Genomic DNA, 22,099 nt, shown 5'->3' on the forward strand with positions numbered 1-22,099 from the left:
GAGCTCCCGCTGTTCCCTGAAGGAGCAGAGCACACAACAACAATCTTCTATCAATGCTTTTTGGTTTTCTTTGCTTGCGTTAATGTTTTTGGCATTAGATTATGGATGTAGTCGAGGCACAGCAGGGGTTCAGAAAATCAATGAAGAAGAGCCCTACTTAGATTGGTGGAGATTAGTCAAAGCTTGATTATCTGATGGATTTACGGGTAGCACAGGTGGTGCATTGCAGTACAAGTTTTAGGTTGGAGAGGCAGAGTTGTTTGAGTTACTGTAGGGTGCTATAAAATCCATTTTATTCTTTTTCCAAATTCCGTTTTATTTTTTTTCATATTCCTTGTTTTCCGCATTAATTTTTTACAATTTGTTTTTAGAAATATTAATAAATTTTTTTTAGAAAATACAAGTTTTCAACTCCTGAGAGGAAACAAAATAGATACTAATAAAAAAGAAACCATAATTAAACAAAAACGTATTTCAAAAATAAAAATATAATTTAAAATAATGGATTGTTCTGACTGTTCCTTTTAAATTATTTATATGTATGAGAAGAGCTTTAATGTCACCCAATTACCCCTCAGGAATCAGTGGTTTACTGAATCTGAGCAGGATTATTGTTTGAGTTTTGATCAACTTAATTTAAATGAACCTAATTTAAATTATCCTGATGAAATCATCCCAGACCGTAATGACTAAACAAAAACAAATTGATGCAAGGATGCATCAGTTATTTCACCACTCAGGGCCAGAATATTTTACGGTATCAGAAGCTATCAAGTTATCAATAACTTATGATGTTTTTTCATCCACAACAACAGAAAAACTTTATCCACAGATCATCTGTAGCTCTGATGAGATATTGTTCAAACACTGTGAGCAGGTGAAGCTGCTCATGTTTTCACAGAGCGCAGCAGAGCTACATGAGAAATGAGCTCCACAGACACGGTAAAGTTAAGCAGGACCTGGTGGCTCTGTATTTTGGAGTGAGGGATGAGCTGCGTAGTTTGTTTGCAGTTTAGATGGTCTAATAAATAAATAAAAAATAAATAAAAAAAAGTTCCTTGCCTCACGGTAACGCCGTTTCATCCACATTGTGTCAATTTCCACGTTCAACGGTGAGTTCCGTTTTCATTGGTCGATTCCGTGATTCCGTCCGCGATTCCGTTACTGGTTACTGGTTTCTTTAGATCTGCTCGCAAAGAGTCTTTTCAGAGAAAACTGATTTTTATAAGTGTCATTGATGTCTGTTACATCTTGTATCGTCAGTACAATATGAGTACAGTGAAAGGTTGGGTTGAATTATTTTGTTACATTAAACCAACACTCTAATAGTATCACTCTGTAAATTCATCGGTATGTAACCCTTGGGTAATGTCAAAGCAAACACTTGTGAGGATTGTTGCCTCATGGCTCTTAGGTTGTGTGTTTGATCGTTGTGGCCGTGGACTTTCCTTTTCCTGAGTTTAATAATTGGGGAAGAAACTTCGCAGGACTCCAGCTTTTAGGTTTATGTGACAGCTGTGACCTGTTGGTCTGTTGTGCCTGGACTTGGAGGTAATGGGAATAGAGGAGAGAGTAATGTCTGTGTATTAGAAGTTCACAAATTGCCAGATTTTTGTCTTCAGGTTCCAACTTTTTGTATAAATTCTTTCACAAAATACAAACTCTTCCCTCTCTCATCACTCACATCAGTCTACGTTTTCTATAGAAAGTGTAGTTCTAAGTCATTCTCTCTTGCTTGCAGCTCAGACGTTTACCTTATGAAGGATTTTGATTTGCGACTGTAGTCAGGCTACTAGCAGCTCATTTTCTGCTCAGCTTGGCTTCTGAAGAAAAGCAGAACCTTCAGCTCACTTGTAGCTGATTTGGAGTGTAGTTCATAACACTGGGCTGTACATCAGCACCTGTCTGTGGACGTCTTCTCTTTAATTTTTCCATCTTCACTTTGGCTCATCCACCCCTAACCATCTCCTCTAATTATGTCCAGACTGAGCTGGCAGACACCGGTTCTGCCTTGAACAGGAACCAACACTCTTCACTTGTTGTGAAGAGAAGACTGAGATTCACCGTCCTTCCAAAGCTTTGGATGACATCCTCTGTTCCAGCTGTCTGTTTATTTCTGCTGCATCTTGACGTTTATGGAGCTTTGACACACCATCAATTATTTTCACAACACTCCACAGTAAAGCAAAGAAATGGAAGATTGGAAATGTTGATGGCCTTTAGATTGACCAAATGTGGGTTATTTATTATCACAGAAAGCAGGGAAAATTATATTAAATGGAATTATTCTCGGTAATAGGGGTGAGTATTGGCAAGGATGTTGCAATACGACGTGTATCACTATATTTGCGTCACGATATGATACTATCACGATATATCACAATGCCGTGATTAAAAATTAAACGTAGGGATGAAAAATCAAGTAGCTGTATATGTTCATCAGAAGATATTGATCATTCAGAGGACAAATTGAGTCAAAACTATTTGCTTCAAAACATCCTATTTATTATTTATTATTAGTGTTTTTGCACATTTTCACTGAAAAACAGAAAATACAGTGTTACACACTGCCATCATAAAATAAAGTGCAATAAGTTTCTTTTTACTGAAACTACTGTGTAGAAGTCTCAAAGTAACCATGACAACATAATGACAGCATTGTAACAACTGTAAGTGAGAACATTGAAGATAAATCACCCTGAGTTACTGATAATACACAAAAATAAGAAAAAATAATTTATCCCATTATCAGTATCAGTTTAAACACTGATCTGAACGGATTGGATTAAAATAAAATGCCTGTGCAAACTTAAATATTGCAGGCACTATACACTGCCATCATAAAATCAAGTGCATCAAGTAACCATTGCAACACATTGAAATAATTTTAACCACCACTAAAATATTGCACAAATACACAAAAATATTGATAAAATATATATATATATAAAAAAGTAATAAAAGCAGCGACTCTTAAACAATTATTTTTTTTAACACAAAATAAGCTTTTAATAAATTATATTATTATTCACAATATTGTAAATGTTCTATGTTGCCAAAAATGTAAATCTTGATATAGGATATGTTGCACTTATCCATGGTTGAATCACAATAATCCCCACATAAGCAGAAGATCTACAGGGTAAAACAGTGTATTTCCTTCTGTTCCTGTCCAAGGACGCAATGAACTGTTTGTATAGTTTTGTGGATGGACTACAACTGTATCGCAAATTAGTGAGATCTCCTGAGTCCTTGCGGAACATTTGTGCATCAAAGACAGAGGCGGTGGGGATGGATGTACAGCGGAGCACGGATCAGTTATGCAGCAGAGACGTTACGGAGTAGTCACGCATCCAGTGGAAATTTGGCGTAACACCCGAAGAAAAAAGTGGTTTATGGTTTGAATCTTAGTCAGTATGTGTAAGGTTAAAGGCCAACTGTTGTTGCTCATGGATTAAAGATGAAAATAAGTCCTCTGTGGAGGCTTTATACTTAAATACTAAACCTATAATAATGCTTTAAAAAGTCCCATTTAGACCATACGCTAAAGGATGGTTTTAATGACGTTTATCATTAGTGACCTAAAACGGAGCTGAAGACGCATGTTGAGTTGAGAACATCATGTCCCACACAGCGTGCCCTTTGCAAAGGTCACAATGCTGCCTGTGTGTCAGTGAGGATGTCTAATTCTCTGTGGATTAAAGCTGCATGTGGTTCACTGCTGTTCTCAGGACCAGTAACATCACATATACCAGATCATACTACACAGATACTACGGTACGTAATCAGCTTACACACATTGCGTGATTAGAGAAGGCTCAGATGTAAGCAGGCATTTATTTCTCACGTTTAACATTTATTATTCCTTCTTTTTCTCCTATCGCTCTGAAGTGTAACTCTATGAAGTCTTCTTGTTTACGTTGAACTTGTTGTACCTGAGAGACAGATTACCGTAGATGGGTGTTCTTCACAGAACTGTTTTAACACTTAGTGCTGGTGGCTCAGTGACTTTTTTTTGCATCCTTTTCCTGTTTGTATCATTTCTATTTTTGGCTGTGTTTCTTATCTTGCTGTTTAGACATGTGGTGTATTCAACAAGCAGAAGTAAAAGTGTTACAAAAACTGATCAGTAGGGGTCATTATAGGTGCATTTTTTTATTTTATGTTTAATTTCAAATCCTCCCCCAATTTTATTTATCCAATTTAGGATTGTAGTACAATACAGAAAATATCAAATAAAAGTAGTAGAGCCAGTTTAGCTAATACACCAGCAGCTAATCCAGTCTTAATGTAACTGCACAGTTGCGATTGGAGATGCTTCTGCTTTGACGTATCACCAAGTAAACTCATCACCAGTTTAGCTAATGCACCATCAGCTAAACCTGTTTTTGTACCAGAGCCTTTTCACATTTGAATAGTCACAATAATCTGAACCAGTTGCTAATCACAATATATTAAAAGACATTTCAGATGAAGTTCTGTATTCATTTTCAGCCACAGGTTACCATGATCACTACTCGATCCGCAACACACAGCGCTACATTTAGAACGGCATTATTTGCTGAATTGGACATATTTGTCCGTTAGTCACTTTCTAGACATTAAATCACTTGTTTTCTGTGAAAACTAGAATGTAAATGTGTGATATTGTCCCATGTGAGGCATTTCTCTGTCATGTTGGGGCCTGATTTTAAATAAAGTGATAGAAAAAAAGAGGTGAAAAACGGGTCAGGTTGCGTTTGCTGTTTAAGAGCCTGAATTCTGTTTTATTTTTTTTCTCGTTCGTTTCCCACAACCAAGGGAAATCAGAGCCCCTAAATGTAGTGTTTTTTTGTTTTTTTTAAAAAAAAAATGTATTTACATTTTTTTCAAAATATGTCAAATCGTAGAGATCATGTTGCGAGATCTGCTCCAGGGTACCCTCCCCCTTCTCACGTACTGGAGCATAGCAGAGTTATCTGGACTGTCATACCTGACAGGATAGTTTTAACTACTGCCTGTATCAGACTTCTTAAGGGTTAGAGCTCTGTAACTGTTTCCTATCCACAGCTGTAAAGTCTTATTGAGCCCAGCAGTGACCAATGCCTCCTATTGGGGGATCTCATGTTTGTATCAGAGACGTCCTATACGTCGATGTGTGAGGATGGCGCTTGTGGGCTTCCAGATTTCATAAATGACTAAAAACTGCACAGAAGATCGCACATACAACAGCAGTGGAACCATTAGTAACAATTCAACTTCCCACCATAGTGTGAGGTGGTGCTAGTGCATCAGTCTGTTGAAGACCCTTGGCCAGCCGACTCAGTAGATGAACTCAAGCAGACCAAGCAGTTTTTAGTTTTATTGTTTCAATATTATTATTGTATTGATCATTATAACATATTAACTAATGATTGAATTATTGCAAAATGTCCACGTGTCCTTACATGTGTCTGAGAACAGGTCGAACAAGGAATAAGTGATTATGGGCAGCGTCACAGCCTGAGGCACCAACTGACTGCTGTCACAGAAGAGCAATAGAAATGTTTCTGATTAATATTCCTCTTACTGAGTATCATTTGGACTCTATTTATAAGGCCCACGTATACGTGATAATGGGCCCAATGGGTATGGAAAGAACCTTCTGTATATGGACTTATTAGTTTATTACAAATGCTCTACTTTTATAATATAAATGGACATAATGTGGGACTCTTAGCAGTGACCTTTGGAGGCCATATTAATCTTTGATCTGATTTGTTGACATCCTAAAATGCAGGAAAAAAACCCTTCTGAGAATAATTTGTGAAACCTCACAAATTATTCAAATGATCCTCACTCACTGTTTATCTGTTTCTTGAATGACGCATTGATACACATCATTAAACTGACAGTTGGCGTGATTCATTGTTCCCTTCAACTGCTGATTCTGAGCTGCCCCTAGTGGATGTTACATGTATTTCTCTGAGGCAGTGTTTCTCAAATGGGAGTACGTGTACCCCTAGGGCAGGGGTCTGCAACCTGCGGCTCTGAGCCTCATGTGGCTCTTTGACTCTTTTGCAATGGCTCCCTATAGCTTTCAAAACTATTGAAATAAATAATTTTTTTCTTACAGAGGGTATTAATGATTAATAATTTTGACACCAAATAAAATCATGATATATAACAATTTGTCAACCTAAAAATAAATCACATTGTGCATAAAATCTGCCACCTTTCTACTTCACCTCCTGAAACATCTGCTGACCATCAACTTTCCTTGCACTTGTGGTTCACCTTAAGTTTTAAATCCCTGGTAAGATAACTAAATTAACTAAAAGACTATTCTGGAAGTAAATATAAATTTTAATTGTGTGGGGACAGATACATTAAACTGCCAACATGTCAGCTAAATATGCATGCTTGAGATGTGGCAAGAAATGAGCAAATTAGCAGATTCAAGTTATTTTTCTGTAGTCCTTCAAATACATTATCTAAAAAAAATATTCTTTACATAACATTATCCGATATAATTTTAACTGTATGGAATTTTACACACTATGTTGTCTTCATTAAAATGGTATTTTTTTCGGCTCCGGGAGGACTTTATCCAGGTGAGATGAGGCAAAATGGCTCTTTTGAGAGTAAAGGTTGCAGACCCCTGCCCTAGGGGTACTCAATGGCACAGAAGAGTGGAAAATTAACAAATAAAGTGTCATTCTTGGTCCCACCCCAGGCGTAAGATGACCGGACATACTTAAAGCAATATCTAAACATAAAGCAATTTAAAAATACACAAACTAATTACTTTTACAAAATACAATTAAGACGGTGTTTAATCCAATGATATCTACTAGTCTTTTGAGATGAGCAATGATATTGTTTTGAGAAAGGACCAGGTGTAAAAGACTGACTGTATGCTGTTAACATAACATACTTTTGTATCGTTTGTAAGGAAGGATTGTAATTTACTGTTGCTAATGGATGAATGATTGTGATGTAGAGACAGGCCAATGTTAAATATTAAGGATGTGTTAAGTTATGACAAAGTATGGAAATGGGGGGTAGGATAATAATAATAATAATAAATAAATAAAAACAAGTTTAACTTCTTCCTACTCCCTTTTGAACATGTATTATTTAACTTTAATTGTATTTTCTTTTCTTTTTCTATATGTTTCTTTTTTTTATCAGAGTTACATGTTTGAAATAAAGAATCAAACAAACAAACAACTTCAGTAATTGAGAACGTAGTTGTAATTCACTTTAAAGGATAAAAAATAATTTAATTTAGATGTAAAATTGGAAAACATGCTGATCATTGTAATCGTAATTGAATTGTAATTGAAAATGTAATTGTAACTGAAAAATGTACAGTAATTGACCCCAAACCTGTAATTAATTAACATCATCATGTTCAGAATATGGCTTTTTCTTAGAAAAAGAATGGTTTTGTAGGCGATCTGTTCCTGATTGAGGTGTGATCTGTGTGTCTTTGTCCACCTCAGATATCTGGAGTCTGGGTGTGATCCTCTTCATGTTGGTCTGTGGACAACCACCGTTCCAGGAAGCCAACGACAGTGAGACGCTCACCATGATTATGGACTGTAAATACACTGTACCAGTCCACGTCTCCAAAGCCTGCAAAGAGTGAGTAATATCCATCTTCTTTTCTCTTTTCTAAACATGTCTAGTTATAAGTTCATTGTTGTAATGATGCACATTATTGTCAGACAATTATTCATTCTACATTATCAAAGGCAAAGATTAAAAGTAGTGATGCACCGAAATGAAAAATAGTTTTTGATTATTAGTTCCATTGTATTTCTGGCTCTGACTCCGTAAAATCATTATCACCATTAGTGCTTCAAAGGATTAATCATTAACTATATAACCTCTGTGCCTAAATGTTCAAGGTTTATTTAAGTGCAGTTGCCTTGAATAACAGCCTTATTATTATTATTATTATTACAAATACTATTAGTATTATACTGTTTCTGGTTTGTTTTAGTTTTTCCGCACCATCCACCAAGTCAAATTCTTTATATTTTCTAAAAACTCTACTTGGCATTAAAATGATTCTGATTGTCAATACTTGAGAAATATTTTATTTTCATTCATTATTTTGGGTTGTGTGTGGTTTTATATTGTAGTGTTATTGTTTTGATTTTTAAAGTAGAGAGAGGGTATATTTCATTGTTTTTGGTTGTTTTTTTTCCATTCTATTTTATTTGTTTTATTTATTTTATTTATTTAACAGTTCATTCCAATTGCAATGTTTATAAATACTCATGATAAATAAAAAAATATTGCATTTGAAAGGCTGTCTGGCATTATGGTAATTATCATTATATCAGTGGTTAATTTGGTCTAAAAAATGTGGATAATTTAGTTTTTCAGTAATAATTTGTGGGACAACATATCGTCCAGTAAAATGTATTATTGTCCCAGTTCTACCAACAGGAAGCCATAGATCTGGTGGGTTGAGAACTTACTGATGGTAAAGTTATGGTAACAGTGTGGATGTACTGCTCCACAGATCCTTTAGTGTTCATGTGTTTGGTATTTGGTGATACTTGGCAGAAAAAAGAACCTATAAATGTGATGATAAGGAAACACAGCAAACTACAGTGATTTAGGAGCGTAGGGCCCTATAAAATCCACGTTAACAGAATCGAGCAATGAAAAATTAATCCACTGTTTAACGCGGAAATTGACAGAATGTGGATAAAACGCTGTCATCAGTGTTTCCGGGGACCTCTCATTAGGTGCATCGCCCTACCCCCCATCTTAGCTGCTTCAAACACCTCCTAAACCACCTGAAACACCGCCTAAAGTGCCGATAAAACTATGCAACTCACCATTCACTGCTGAATACCGAACCCACCAATGTCCTCTTCACTTTTATGTGTCTGTGAAGCTCCGTTCGTTTCTTGTCAAGTGCTGCGGCTCTTCATGATAACATGATCAGCTTTTACCGGCTTCACCTGCGAGTGTTACAACACATCTCGTCAGAGCTACAGAACATCTGTGGATAAAGTTGTTCTGTTGTCTGAAACATCATAGGTTAATAATAGCTTCTAATACTGCAACATATTCTGGCCCCGAGTGGTGAAATAACTGATGCATCCTTGTCTCCATTTATTTTTTTCTAATCATTACGATCTGGAATGATGTCGTCTGGATCATTTAAATTAGATTATTTAAATTAAGTTGATCAAAACTTAATCAATAAACCTATTCAGATTCAGTAAACCATTGATCCCTGAGGGGAAAGTGGGTGACATTAATGCTGCTCTCATACATATAAATAATTAAAATGGAACAGTCAGAATAATCCATGTCGGTACAACTTATATCTACCTTTTAATTGTCTTACTCATTATTTTAAATGACATTTTTATTTTTGACATACATTTTTGTTTAATTATGGTTTTCTTTTTTTAACGGTTTATTTTGTTTCCTCACAGGAGTTAAAAACAAATCTTTTCTGAAAAAAAAATTATATATATATATATATTTCTCGAAAAATAGAACTTAAAAAATGTATGTGGAAAACATGGAATTTGGAAAAAAATAAAACTAAATTTGGAGAAAAATTAAACAGATTTTATAGGGCCCTAGAAGTTCAGGAGATTATCGTCATGCTCGTCCTGTCGCGATGACACGCTGCAAGCACATAATCCAATATGGCTGCCCGAAGCAAGCGTTGGACTGGAGCCGAGAATATTTATTTAATTAGAGCCTTAGAAGATATGGATATAATGAAAAGAGCATAAACATGATGACATTCACAGACATATTACATGCAAACGAAACAGGCTTCATCGGGGACATGAAGCCCTGCACCAGGACACAGAGCTTCACTAATGACGTGCGGTTCGTCTGTCGGTTCTCATTCCACTGAACATCCTGTAGATAGAGGCAGAGCAGCCATTGCACTAATCGTAAAAGACCATGTAACCGTGGCCAATGTCCTTCCAGACCCGCCCCCAGTACATCCACTGTCTGTCCTTCTCTCTGCTGTGGGTCAGAGTGTCTCCTTAGTCTCGTATGTAACGAGTGCAGCAACAAGAGCTACAATAACAGCTTCCTACACGTCAGAAGAAGTTCCAACACACACATTTGTGTTGTTCTTAGTAAGAAATAAAACCAGATTAAAGAACATGTGGCGAAAAGCTACAGTAGAAAAGCTGAATGTTGGACTGAATGTAAACGTTGCACCGGAAACAACGACTTCACATCAGCACAACATGGCTGCTCCACATGCAGTGTGTTTTCACGACAAAAATCCTTGATAAAAGGACTTCAAATGTGTGTGTTTTTAAATGTGAACATATTTTCTCCATTGGTAATACTTTAAACACATTTTATATTATGAACATGACTAGTACAGCCGTTATGCTTCAAACCTAAACATTCTCTGTTAATGTAGTTTTACTTTGTTATTAATCACTAATTTGTAAAACTCTTTGGTAACGTAAATAAAGCAGTACTGTGTGTTTGTGAATCGATTGGGGACAGTAGTTATTAAGGGTGTAGCAATACATGTATTTGTATTGAACCGTTTCCATACAGGACGTTCGGTTCGGGTACAGGGTTGTGTACGGGTGAGTTTCCGGAACGGAACAGAAGTTGCGTGTGTTTACTTTCGCCTGCAGCTACATGTGCAGCAAGTATGTCATGGCTAACTCTAGCGAGAAACCAGAGCTAGAGGACCCTCCCCTGTCGCTAAAGTCTCCTGCTTGGAAACACTTCGGCTTCTGGGTGAAATACTGCAACGGAGACAGACCAGTGAATAAAACAAGGGCAGTGTGCCGACATTGTTCAGCTGAGATCAGGTATGTTTTCTGGGAACACGACGAACATGCTAACTCACTTGAAACGGCACCACCCGAGTGTGAATATCACTGAAGAAAGAAAACGTCCTCAGTCTTTATAGCAGCGGATAAAAGCTGTTAACGAGCTGTGAGGAGCTTTTTTTTTTAAATAATATTTTATGTATTTTTTGTTTGAGAATATTATTATTACCAGGCAGCACTTTACAACAGTAAAGTATTTTTTTTTTTTTACTCTATTTTCATATTCTGTATAATGTTAAATACATTGTTGGTTTACTAAAGTTTTGAATGAACAAGCAAATTTATGTTTTACATTTTGTTCCATACTGTACCGAAAATGAACCAAACCGTGACCTCAATACTGAGGTACGTATCGAACCGTGATTTTTGTGTATTGTTACACTCCTAGTATTTAGTAGTGGAATGATTAAAACATTTTTTTTAAAAAATCATTTTTTTGTGAGTTGACACTTGAAATGTTGCTGTATTGAGTGGGTTCGATGGATGGCAGGAACGGATGCGTCCTTCTCAACATGTTGTCTCAGAGTATTTTTAGATGTGTGTCTGCTGTAAGTGCTGGAGATTGGATGAGATGGAGGTGCTAAGCTGAAGCAGCTGTGAGCCATCATAGCGTCTGTTTCTGCTCAGTGCTTCACATTCTGAATACTGGAGTTGTGTTTGTTGTGTCTTTACTCTATTACGCTGTTCAATAAAGAAGCACAAATGTTTGCTGAGCTTCAACAGCTGTCCCATCTGTTCCAAACTCATCATTAAGTGACTTCTGCTTCAGCTTACCAAAGTAAGAGCCCTGAATAAAGTTCCTAACATATCATGACTATCTCTTTTCAACCAACGTACTACTAAATAAGTTTTATTCATTAATTTACATTGGAGAAAGAATGTTTACAGAGGCCCATTTGTGGTTTTTTGAGACAAAAAAATTTGTTTGAAACCTGAAAAAGATTAAATGTTAAGTGATTGTTTTTAGTTTCAGTTTAAGTTGCCGTTACACTTTGTTTTTATAAAGCTGTAATTTTATTATTAATCTTAAAAGTAAAACACACAAATAAATGGCAGTAATTATATACCAGTGGTGTTATCATACGCTAACTCTACGATCTGGACTAGGAAGAGCAGTGAAACCTTTAGAACTGATGATGACCCGTGTCTCGTTACTGGAAATGTGGCCTTATCGGTTTGTGTTTCCTTTCTATGCTGGTTCTGATCTGTTCTCTACTCCCAGTTCAACAGAACACATTTACAACACACGCCTTTGCTTGTTTCTGCCTCTCATTTCTATTTCTTGGCATTGGACTTGAAATAGATGTTGGTTTGTGTGTGTGCCTGGGTTCTGAGAACACAAAAACAGACCTCGTCGTCATTTTGGCAGCAGCAGGATGAGAAGGATCCAGGCTGCCTATTGGTGGGGCTGATTTCATTACTCACCTCAGTAGGGTTTCCCATGATCACAAATTCTGTTTCAGTCCACTTCATTTCTCTTGTTTATTTTTAATTGTCTTTCCCTCTGTAGATGACTTTACTACTGTAGCTGTTAAACTTCTGAAATCAAAGCAAACATGCTAAAGAGGGTCAATGGTCAACTAATGTTAATACTTACTGTCACACGCCTCAAATGGGGTTTTGGAATCCGAGAGCATTACACCTTAAAATGTCCGTTAGCCACACATGTTGACCCTCAGTTACCCGTCTAACAGGGACATGACCATGATGATGTGGGTAAAGGTCCCAAAACACTATTTGTGAAAGCTTTGATCACCACCAAATAAGAGCAAATCACCCTCACGTAACGTGTCACCAGCTAAAATGATCACCAGTTTAGCTAATACACAAATGGGTTGAAATGGACGTATTGGTCCCACGTGTAACATGCGAGTCATTTCCGTGTCATGTCGGCACCCGATTTTCCATTTCAGAGCGTCATTTCTGATTTTTCTGTCCATTTTCCCTTAGGCTAGGCTTTTCCTCTAGTGAATGGTTCATTGGTTTCTTTTGGTGTACACTCACACACCGCTCCAGAGTGTGTGTGTATCTTCTACACCAGGGGTCACCAACCTTTCTGAAACTGTGAGCTACTTCATAGGTACTGCATGGTCCCAAGGGCTACCAATTAGAAAAGCACTTCTTAAATACTATATTTTCACAGTTTCACTTTCAATAGAGAGTAAAATAACAAGGAAGGCTAGCAGTAACTTAAAAGGTAGGAAATGTTGACACTTTATTTCTCCGAATGTATGCAATTGTTTCATTTTCATAAAAATTTATAGAAAATCCACCTAAACATTTACAGAAAATCCACCTACAACTATACACCAGATCCGCAACACTTAAAAACATTTGTTACAATGTTTCAGTGAAAATCAACTTTTAAAGATCACTTTATCTGCAGTTTTTAACTTTACTAAGTAGTAACTACATCTCATATCATTTATATTTGTGAGTTTGAATCCTGAAAAGTAAATCAAATTTTAGATGGAGCTCATTGGTGACTAGCTCCTGAGGGCCCCTCACATGGTCCATGCGGGCTACCTGGTGCCCACGGGCACCATGTTGGTGACCCCTGTTCTACACTGTGTGTAAAAGGCAGCATTATGTTAGCACAGGCTCCTTTGACAGCCCCAAGGGACGTGCAGTCAGACAGAGAAGAAGATGGAAACAGACAGCAACTAGTGGGAGGCAACGCAGCGTTTAGAGCAGCACATGCTCTCTGCTGTTTGTTAAACATCAGATCCCTTCATTCCTGTCTGGGTTCACATCTGGGCTTTCTTTTGCCCTTCTCTGAACCTTCTGTGAGACCTTTTCTGTTCAACATATTCTCTTGTTAAAACAAATATTTAGCTTTTTCAGACTTTGAAGATGCTCACACCATTCCACTGTTGTTCAGTTAGTGATATTTGCTGAAAGCCGATCTCCGTATTTACAGGTTGCTCTTTAATTCATAAAGTTACCCAAAAACATGTTGACCTGTTCAGTGAACTTTCCCAAATAAGCACTGGGATCGTATTCCCAATGCTCAAGCTATTTTTTTCATTACCTGTAAGAAATTAGTTACAAGCATTTTACATATTACAAATAGCCTTATATGTAAAAATATACATACAATTATTTTTATTGACCTATTTAAATCCACTGTGTCAAATCCGGCCTTTTAGACTAGCATCCACATTGACCCACATGAGAACTAAAAATTAAAGTGAAAACATGAATCATTGTGTACATGGCCAACGAATTCAGATATAAATACTGTAAATCAGTCCCTTCAAATTCACAGATCCAATAAATATCCAGTGTTTGCAGGGGCTAGCTATTTTCCTGCAGTCATTTTTAACACAATCCAATCACAGTTGCTGAAAGACAGCTCCAGTCTTCTAAATCCTGCAATTTCTTACAAACGATACCACAAAATTGGCCCTGATTTGATTCAACCAAAACCAATTATTTTCCCATTCTTATATTTAGATAAATGTGACACTTATTTGTAGGAATGTGCTAATTGGTGAGGATGCAGGAGGCATTGTTATCCATTTTTTTCTTGTCTGCGCTAACTCCTCCTACTCCGTATGTCCGATTTTGATAAATAAGCTATCAAAATGTTCAGAAAGTTCCCAAGATTTATGCTTGTACTTTTATCATTTGTAACTTTTTGAGTTATACATATTTTTTTGTTAAACTGCACTGACTTTTAACCTCCAATTCCATTTTTAGAGTTGACCTCTTGTTAAGTTAGTGGAGCTGCTCCAGTTTTTACCTTCAAATATTTGCAAACAAATTACAAACCATTCAACCTTCAACATGTTCAGCTAATGCATACAACACATTTCAACCTTTTTCAATCCTATTCAATCTTATTGCTAATGTTAAGCTAATGCTAGGTGAATGCTATTGCTAAGCTAATGGTAGTTTAATGTTAATGCAAGGCTGATGCCATTGCTAGGTGAATGTTAATGCTAGACTAATACTATTGCTAGGTTAATACTCGGTTAGTGTCAGTGACGTGCTGTGAGCACTAGGGTAGAGTAGGCAGGGCGTTCCAAATCGAGACCACCAATGTCAACACCAATGACAATTTCATATGTTTCTGCTGGCAAGTGTTAATTCAATTAAATTCTATTAAATTCAACTTTATTTGTATAGCGCAATTTACAACCAAGTCATCTCAATGTGCTTATTAAAATATAAAATTCATAATAAGAAAGAAAAAACCCAACAAGATCCACAAGTAATTAGCCATCTAACAAAATAAATGTTGTAAAACACCATAAAAGAAACAAACATTTATTTAATATAGCCGCCATACTCTCCCAACAAGATTTATCTCATGACACGGCAGCACAGCCGTTGTTTGTGTTGGAAACACAGAGAAAATGAAAACAACAACAACTCAGAACAGCCTCAGTGAGGAGCATCCACAAAGTCAGTCCTTCCTTTTACTGTAGAAAATATGAACAATGTTCTGACCTTACCTTTGCTGAAGGTCTGGTAGCTCAGGTGTTGGTCTCCCATCTTTTAAAAGCTGTCGTTTTTCCTGAAATATCATGTCTAGCGCTGTCATCCTGCCTGTAGTGTTATCCCGCCCACTAGTTAGAGAACGTAGCAGTAGCGGTCACGTGATATCAATTCACTAATGCACTGTGAACTTAGGTATAGCATTTAGCATAGCGCGTTTACGTCCAAAGGCAGCGTAGAGAGCTGCCTTTGGACGTAAATGGTTGTCATCTTGAGGAAATGACTGCGCATGCGCAAACACATAAAAACACGCTATGGGAACGGAGGCAGAGCAGCAATGTGCCTTTGAGAAGGGGTGTGGCCTCCTCCTGTCTTACATCGGTTAGGAAATAGCGATGTTTAGCGATTTAGGCTATGAAAAGCACAAAATGCTGACACATTCAAACTTATAGGTATTGTAGGCTATCGGAAATTGAAAAATAGATCATTTATAATTATATTATAATTAAAACAAACAATCAAAATATCAATTCACCCTTGGGTAGGCACTGCCTACCTTGCCTACTCTGACTGCACGTCACTGGTTAGTGTTAATGCAAGGCTGATGCCATTGCAAGATGAATGCGGCCTATTGTCCCATCAGCTGTTGGGTTTTTGAATAAGCTGTAGGCACCGTTAGGTTGGTGCTAATGCGAGCTAATGTTAATGCTAATGCAGTGTGACGCAGACCAGCACCTGCATCCTTACTTGCATTTTCTTTAGGAAATGCAAATATTCTAAAATTGAACTTGTTTTTTTACTAGAATCCATCTGTAGTGAATGTTGAGCTCCGCGCTCTGCTGCGTCATGTGTGGATGTTATGGCAGAGGAGTGGCTCTCGTTTGACGTTGGGTTAAAGCATTAGACATTAGACACACACCATATAAGGAGCCTCCATCTGTTCTCCTATGCTAATCAACAGACTGTGGCTTGTGGTTAGGGCGACAGATGTTGTAAATGGCAACATGTCTGTTAGAACACTTCAAGGCACGGTCAGTACGTCAAAGCTGACCTTCATCCTCCAGCTTCCACAGTATGAGGCAATAGACACGGGAAAGGGAAGCAGTGAAAGTAGGGAATCGTGATCATCATCATCATCAGTTAGGTTTGATTAATCAATTAACGCAAATGCATCTGTAGAGCATATTTTAGCTCCCACTGCCAGGAGCACCTCTAAAAAGATTTGTCGATAGAACCAGTGTTAGTGTTGCTGGGAAAGTTTTGTAAATGTTCTTTTTTAACATTTTGAAAATTCACAACAAATCAACCATATGTGCTACAGATTTGCAGCTTTCACCAAAAATTATCTCCAACTAGGGCTGGGCGATATGGACCAATACTCATATCGCGATATTTTTTTTTCTCAAAATAGCGATATACGATATAAATTTCAGTAATTTATCTTCAAAGAAAGTCTTATCATAAAGACAATTCTGGGTTAAATTTGCTGATGCAAAATGCCACACTGGCACATTTATTAAAATTGGTTACACAATATGTGCCAGTTTATTCTTTTTCTCCTATAAGGGACAGCACGTGTGAGTGAGTTCTGTAGTGTGTTGTTGAGGAAAAGGTCTGATTTAGGACGCACTCACTAATACATCAAACTGTGCTTTACAGGCTGTTCTGAGAAGTAACGAAAGCAGCAACTCCTAAAACAAGTATTTCGAAACAAAATATGCTATGAAAACATATATCGATAGAGGCGATATTGTAATTTTCTATAATACCAAAATGAAAAACATTTTTCTTGATTATCTCGATATATTGCCCAGCCCTAGACCCAACACTGAATACTTTTTTTTTTTTTTTACATTGAAATCTTTTGTAATTTATGAATTATTCAAACTTAATAAACTTTTCCTTCCACAATTTATGCTCAGTTGACACCAAACTGTCTACACCTCATTTTCAGATTGTTCTATACAAACCATTCACACATTTTGGATTTATCAAACATTAAGCCTCCAGCGCATCATAATGTTGCAGTGTGATGTAAACATCCAGTATACCTTCAAATTCTTGCTCAATGAATTTTTAATGTTCATTAGAAAAATGACAATGTTGGAGTCACTGTAGATGTTTGGAAAATATCACAACTTTTATCTTTTTGGTTGGAAATTCAAAAGAAAATGCCTTGAAACACCAAACTAAACTACTTAGACAATCAACAACACTACTTCATACCAAATACATTTGTTTTCAGCAGAAGAAAGATATTTTGGGTAATGAACCAAAGATTCAGCCACTCACCTAAACAACCCGGCTGAAACAGGATGTTTTGATGACTGATATTTATTCTGTTGTTCTACACTTCATCATGACTGTAGTTGATCTGTGTTATAAGGATCATTATTACTAGAATAATGAAATAAAGCACAAGATATGATCCACGGTGAACCTGCTTGAAGAAGATGTACTTTGTGTTTGTGTGAGATAACGTTTAATTTTCCTCTTTCAGCAGGCCAGTCACTTATCACCAGGCCTGTGTGTTATTATTTAATGGGCACGAGTGGGCTCAAGTTAAACATTTTACTTTATTTTAATGTAATTTATATTGTGGATTGTAGCATTAATATTTATTTATACAATGGTATTGCCTTCATTTTAGGGATGTTAGTACACAGTCATAGCCATAAATACAATGGGACTAATCTTTAGATAATACATTTAGTTAGTTTAGTTAGTTTACTCATCTTTTTTTCCAGTTTCAGACAAGAATTTTCATTTCGGTGCATCCCTATTTTTTGGGTTTAATTACTCTTTAAAAGTAAATTACCAATATATCCATGCTGTCCAGATGCAACAGCTGTAATTATACTAATTATATAAAAAAAAAAGTTGTGTAAAACTAAGACAAAGTGAAAGATTTGTGTGAATCAAAGTGTTTATCAGCGCGTATCACCAACCTTTTCTCTCTCCTTCTTGTTTTTCTCAAAGCCTCATCGACCTCATGCTTCAGAGGGACCCCAAACGACGAGCCTCCCTGGAGGCCATAGAGAACCATGCCTGGCTGCAGGGCGTCGACCCATCACCGGCAACTAAATTCAACACCCCTCTGGTGTCCCACAAGAACCTGTCAGAGGAGGAGCACAACAGCATCATCCAGCGCATGGTGCTGGGAGACATCGCCGACCGAGAGGCCATCGTAGAGTAAGTGCCACTTTGACCACCTCCTTAGGGTGTTTTCACACCGATTTAGTTCAGTTCATGGTCGAAATCTGTGAAGGACAGCAGATCATTTTATCACCTTGGTTTGTGGTCAGAGCGTAACTTTTGATCTGCTCCAAACAGCCTCTGAGGCCGTTCCATGAGCTAACCATCTGAAGCACATATTCCAAACTGCTTTTTTAGTGTAGCTGCTTAAATTCTTCCACCTGTGAACGTGTCTCTGTTGTACTGACAGTATGTTTAACAGAGACGAATTAAAACAATGCCATAAAACATGTATTTGTAGTGTAGTTGTTATACACTATTTAACAAATAAAATATTATTGACACACAATGAAATTATGAATAATTAAGTATCATAAATTTAAAGTATAAGCTGTCTTGAACAAAGTAGTAAACAAAGAGAGTAAATAAGTCGCTTTTAAAAGCTGGAGCTAACCTGCCTGTGTTGTAGGATGAGGTAATGAGGTTTAAACCAATCACAGAATTCCTTTTACTTAAATCAAGTCCATAAAATGGAATAGAAAATAATAACTTCTTGTTTTAAATAATCCTTCCAAGTTAAGAATTAATTAAAGTTATCCAAGTCACATAGTAGATAATGAATTAAAGTGGTTTATTGTTCAGAATAAACTATTACTATGTAATATAATATTTTAAAGTGTGTACGTCACTAACTCACAGACCTATTATTAATTAACACCTATGAGAATCAAACACATTAGCATGTGATTAGAAATGAAAGATTGGGGAAATATCAGCGATACAATGATGTCACTCCTCCTCGTGTTCGTGTACAAACCCGGGCTCCGCTGTTCTCTCAATCTACGATAATCTATGACATAACAAGAAAAAAAAGATTTAGTGAAAAAATACAATTAGTACAACATTTCTGTAAATAAGAGTCAACATACCAATGTAACTGAATAAGTATCTCCAATAGTGATTTCTGTAAACGAAAAAAATAGGGTCTTTCTTACCAGTGACACCATTATAGTGCAATATTCCAGTAAACAAAATATTGGTTCCTTCAACAAACAGTGACAAAATTTCTGTGAAGACGTACCTGCACAGGCTTTTTAGTGAAAAAGTAGTAAAAGGTGTAAAAAAATAAAATAAAAAATCGATACTTAGCGCGAGCATATCGATAATTGATCGTGCGTAAAAATATTGCGATATATTGCCGTATCGAGATATTGTCACACTTCTAGAAGTCAGTAGAAGTTGGTTTCAGTTAGAGTTTTCGTGAATGCAGCATTACGTGATTCTCAGTCAGTTGCTTCCTGATTGGCTACATTTCGTTCCACGTTACATATCGCAGTCATGAGTCGGGAGTCTTTCCTCAAACACACTCAAGGAGTTTTGGTCGACTCGTTTTAGAGCAGATTATCAGGACAAATTCAGTCTGAACAAACCTCAGATAGACCTCAGGATTATTTAATGAGACATTAAAAAATGGTCTCATGAGCAGATATCTCACTGTGTTTCAGATCAAATATAAGTCATTTATTTATAAAGCGCTTTTTGTAGATAAAATCACAAAGTGCTGTACAGAGTTGTGGTAAAAATACAAGTGCACATCATAATAGAATAATAAAACGTAGGTGCATAAACGTCTTAAGAGCAGCAACATTAAAGGATAATAAAAGTTTAAAATCCAACAGTTTTTTAAAAGTGTCCACACAGTTGAGCTCCCAGAGAGAGACTGGTGCAGGTTATTCCAGAGTCTGGGAGCTACAGCCTAGAACGCCAGGTCTCCTCGGGTTTTAAATTTAGTTTGACCCTGACCTGACGACCGAAGGCTTCGCCCTGATGAGTAGGGGCACAGAGTAAAAAGAATGGGGGTGATGTGGGATGTTCTGGGAGCACCAGTTAAAAGTCTGAATGATCTGGAGTCTGTTTAGGGTTGACCTGTTAAAACAAGTGAAAACAGATTTACAATAGTCAATACGTGATGATTTAAATGCGTGTATGACCAGTTTGAGATCTGATTTTGATAACAGATGCCTCACTTTAGAGATATTTCTCAGGTGGTAAAAACAGTTTTTAGTCAGTAGATGACAGTGAACCTCCAAAGACATGGACTTATCAAACACAACCCCAAGGTTTCTGAGGCTGGTTTTAACAGATGAGCCCAGATCACCAAGAGAGTTTTTAATCAGAGAGATCTTTTTAATCAGGAGAGATGATCAGTTTTTGATACTGGATATACAATCTAAGAGCTCAGATAAAAAGTGAAACTCAGAGTCATTAAAGGAGCAGTACAACTGCATATCATCAGCATAAAAATAATGAGACCATTAAAACCATTAAAAAAGAGATAATTAAAACCATGGCTCAACCAACCAAGAGGCATCAGATACATTAAAAACAAAACAGGCCCCAGAACAGAGCCCTGAGCTACTCCACATGACAGGTTCGACATATTAGACATAACATCATTAATAGCAACATTAAAAGTTCTTCCATTTATATAAGAGGTAAACCACTGGAGAACATATAATAAAGCTGTACAATGATGCATTTTAACTGAAGTACTGACAAAGCAACATTTCCCTTCATGTTTGTACGTTGGGAAGTGTTTTTAAAAGGTGAATGTTTCATATTATTTTAGAAATGATGGATGTTTTATTCTTGGGAAAAGCTGTTTATATCTTTGATAATCCTATTTTCAGGTGATCTCTCATGTAGCCTTGTGTTTTCCTCTCTGATAGAGAGATCACCTGATCACCTGTGGGTTTTTTTAAATGCAGAGAAAAGTAAGTGCTAGTATTTGAGCTCTAACCTTAATTTTAGCTGAAGTCATACATTCTGTTTTTTATTTTATTTTATTATGTTTATTATAATTATGGTGGATTCCTAAAGGTTTGCTTCTGTTGTTGAGTTTCATCAGCCAGTGTTGGCACTTACTGACACTTCCTGTTATAGACGCACTCTGCAGTGGGTTTGCTTAGTGCACCCCCTTGTGGTATCAGTGGGTAATATAAGACATGTTTGGTTCCCCTCACTCTCACTCACACATGTGCACTAAACACACACAGGAGCACGTGGGACCATAGCTTGGTCGTGCAGTAATAGAGCTGATTGCAGGATATTGTTTTTTTTAGTGATCCACAATATTTGCCAATATTTTACCACTCATTTGGCCGATAACTGATAGGATATTTATTTTCCCCTCAAACCTAATTGCAGAGATTTAGTTTCTTTATTATGTTGACCTGAAGGCAAATGCAGACAGAGCTGAAAATTATGTAACGTCACCAATCATCCATCATGCAAAATAAGAAAATAATTCAACTTAAGCATAATTATTATTATATTATATATATCATAATTATTCATGATTGTTTTCAAACCAAACAATGTTGATACTTGCAGCCTCTCCTACTTTAACCCACCTACTGACGTACATACATTTTGTATTTGAGAGATAAAAACTAAGAATGTTGCTAAACGACGACACTGATGTTTCCTTATAAACTAGTTACACTATTTTTTTCAATTCAATTTAAGCACTAAATAATCTACAAGGTCACAACACCAGGTTATTAGTTTAAATTAGAGGTGGGACTCTATAATCTAAATTAATTTCAATTACAACAATAAATGAGCTTAAACAAAATTGT

General features: G+C 36.7%; 1 protein-coding gene across 1 annotated transcript in view; it reads left to right on the top strand.

Annotated features, from left to right (window-relative positions):
- Nucleotides 1-22,099, top strand: part of snrka (SNF related kinase a) — a 38,185-nt gene that overhangs the window by 11,640 nt on the left and 4,446 nt on the right. The window contains exons 3-4 of the mRNA XM_028471110.1: nucleotides 7,467-7,608; nucleotides 18,243-18,455. Of these exons, the coding sequence (XP_028326911.1) occupies nucleotides 7,467-7,608; nucleotides 18,243-18,455 (355 nt within the window). The remainder of the gene's footprint in view (nucleotides 1-7,466; nucleotides 7,609-18,242; nucleotides 18,456-22,099) is intronic.

The sequence above is a fragment of the Gouania willdenowi genome, chromosome 16 (genome assembly GCF_900634775.1).
Source record: "Gouania willdenowi chromosome 16, fGouWil2.1, whole genome shotgun sequence".
NCBI classification, from domain to species: Eukaryota; Metazoa; Chordata; class Actinopteri; order Blenniiformes; family Gobiesocidae; genus Gouania; species Gouania willdenowi.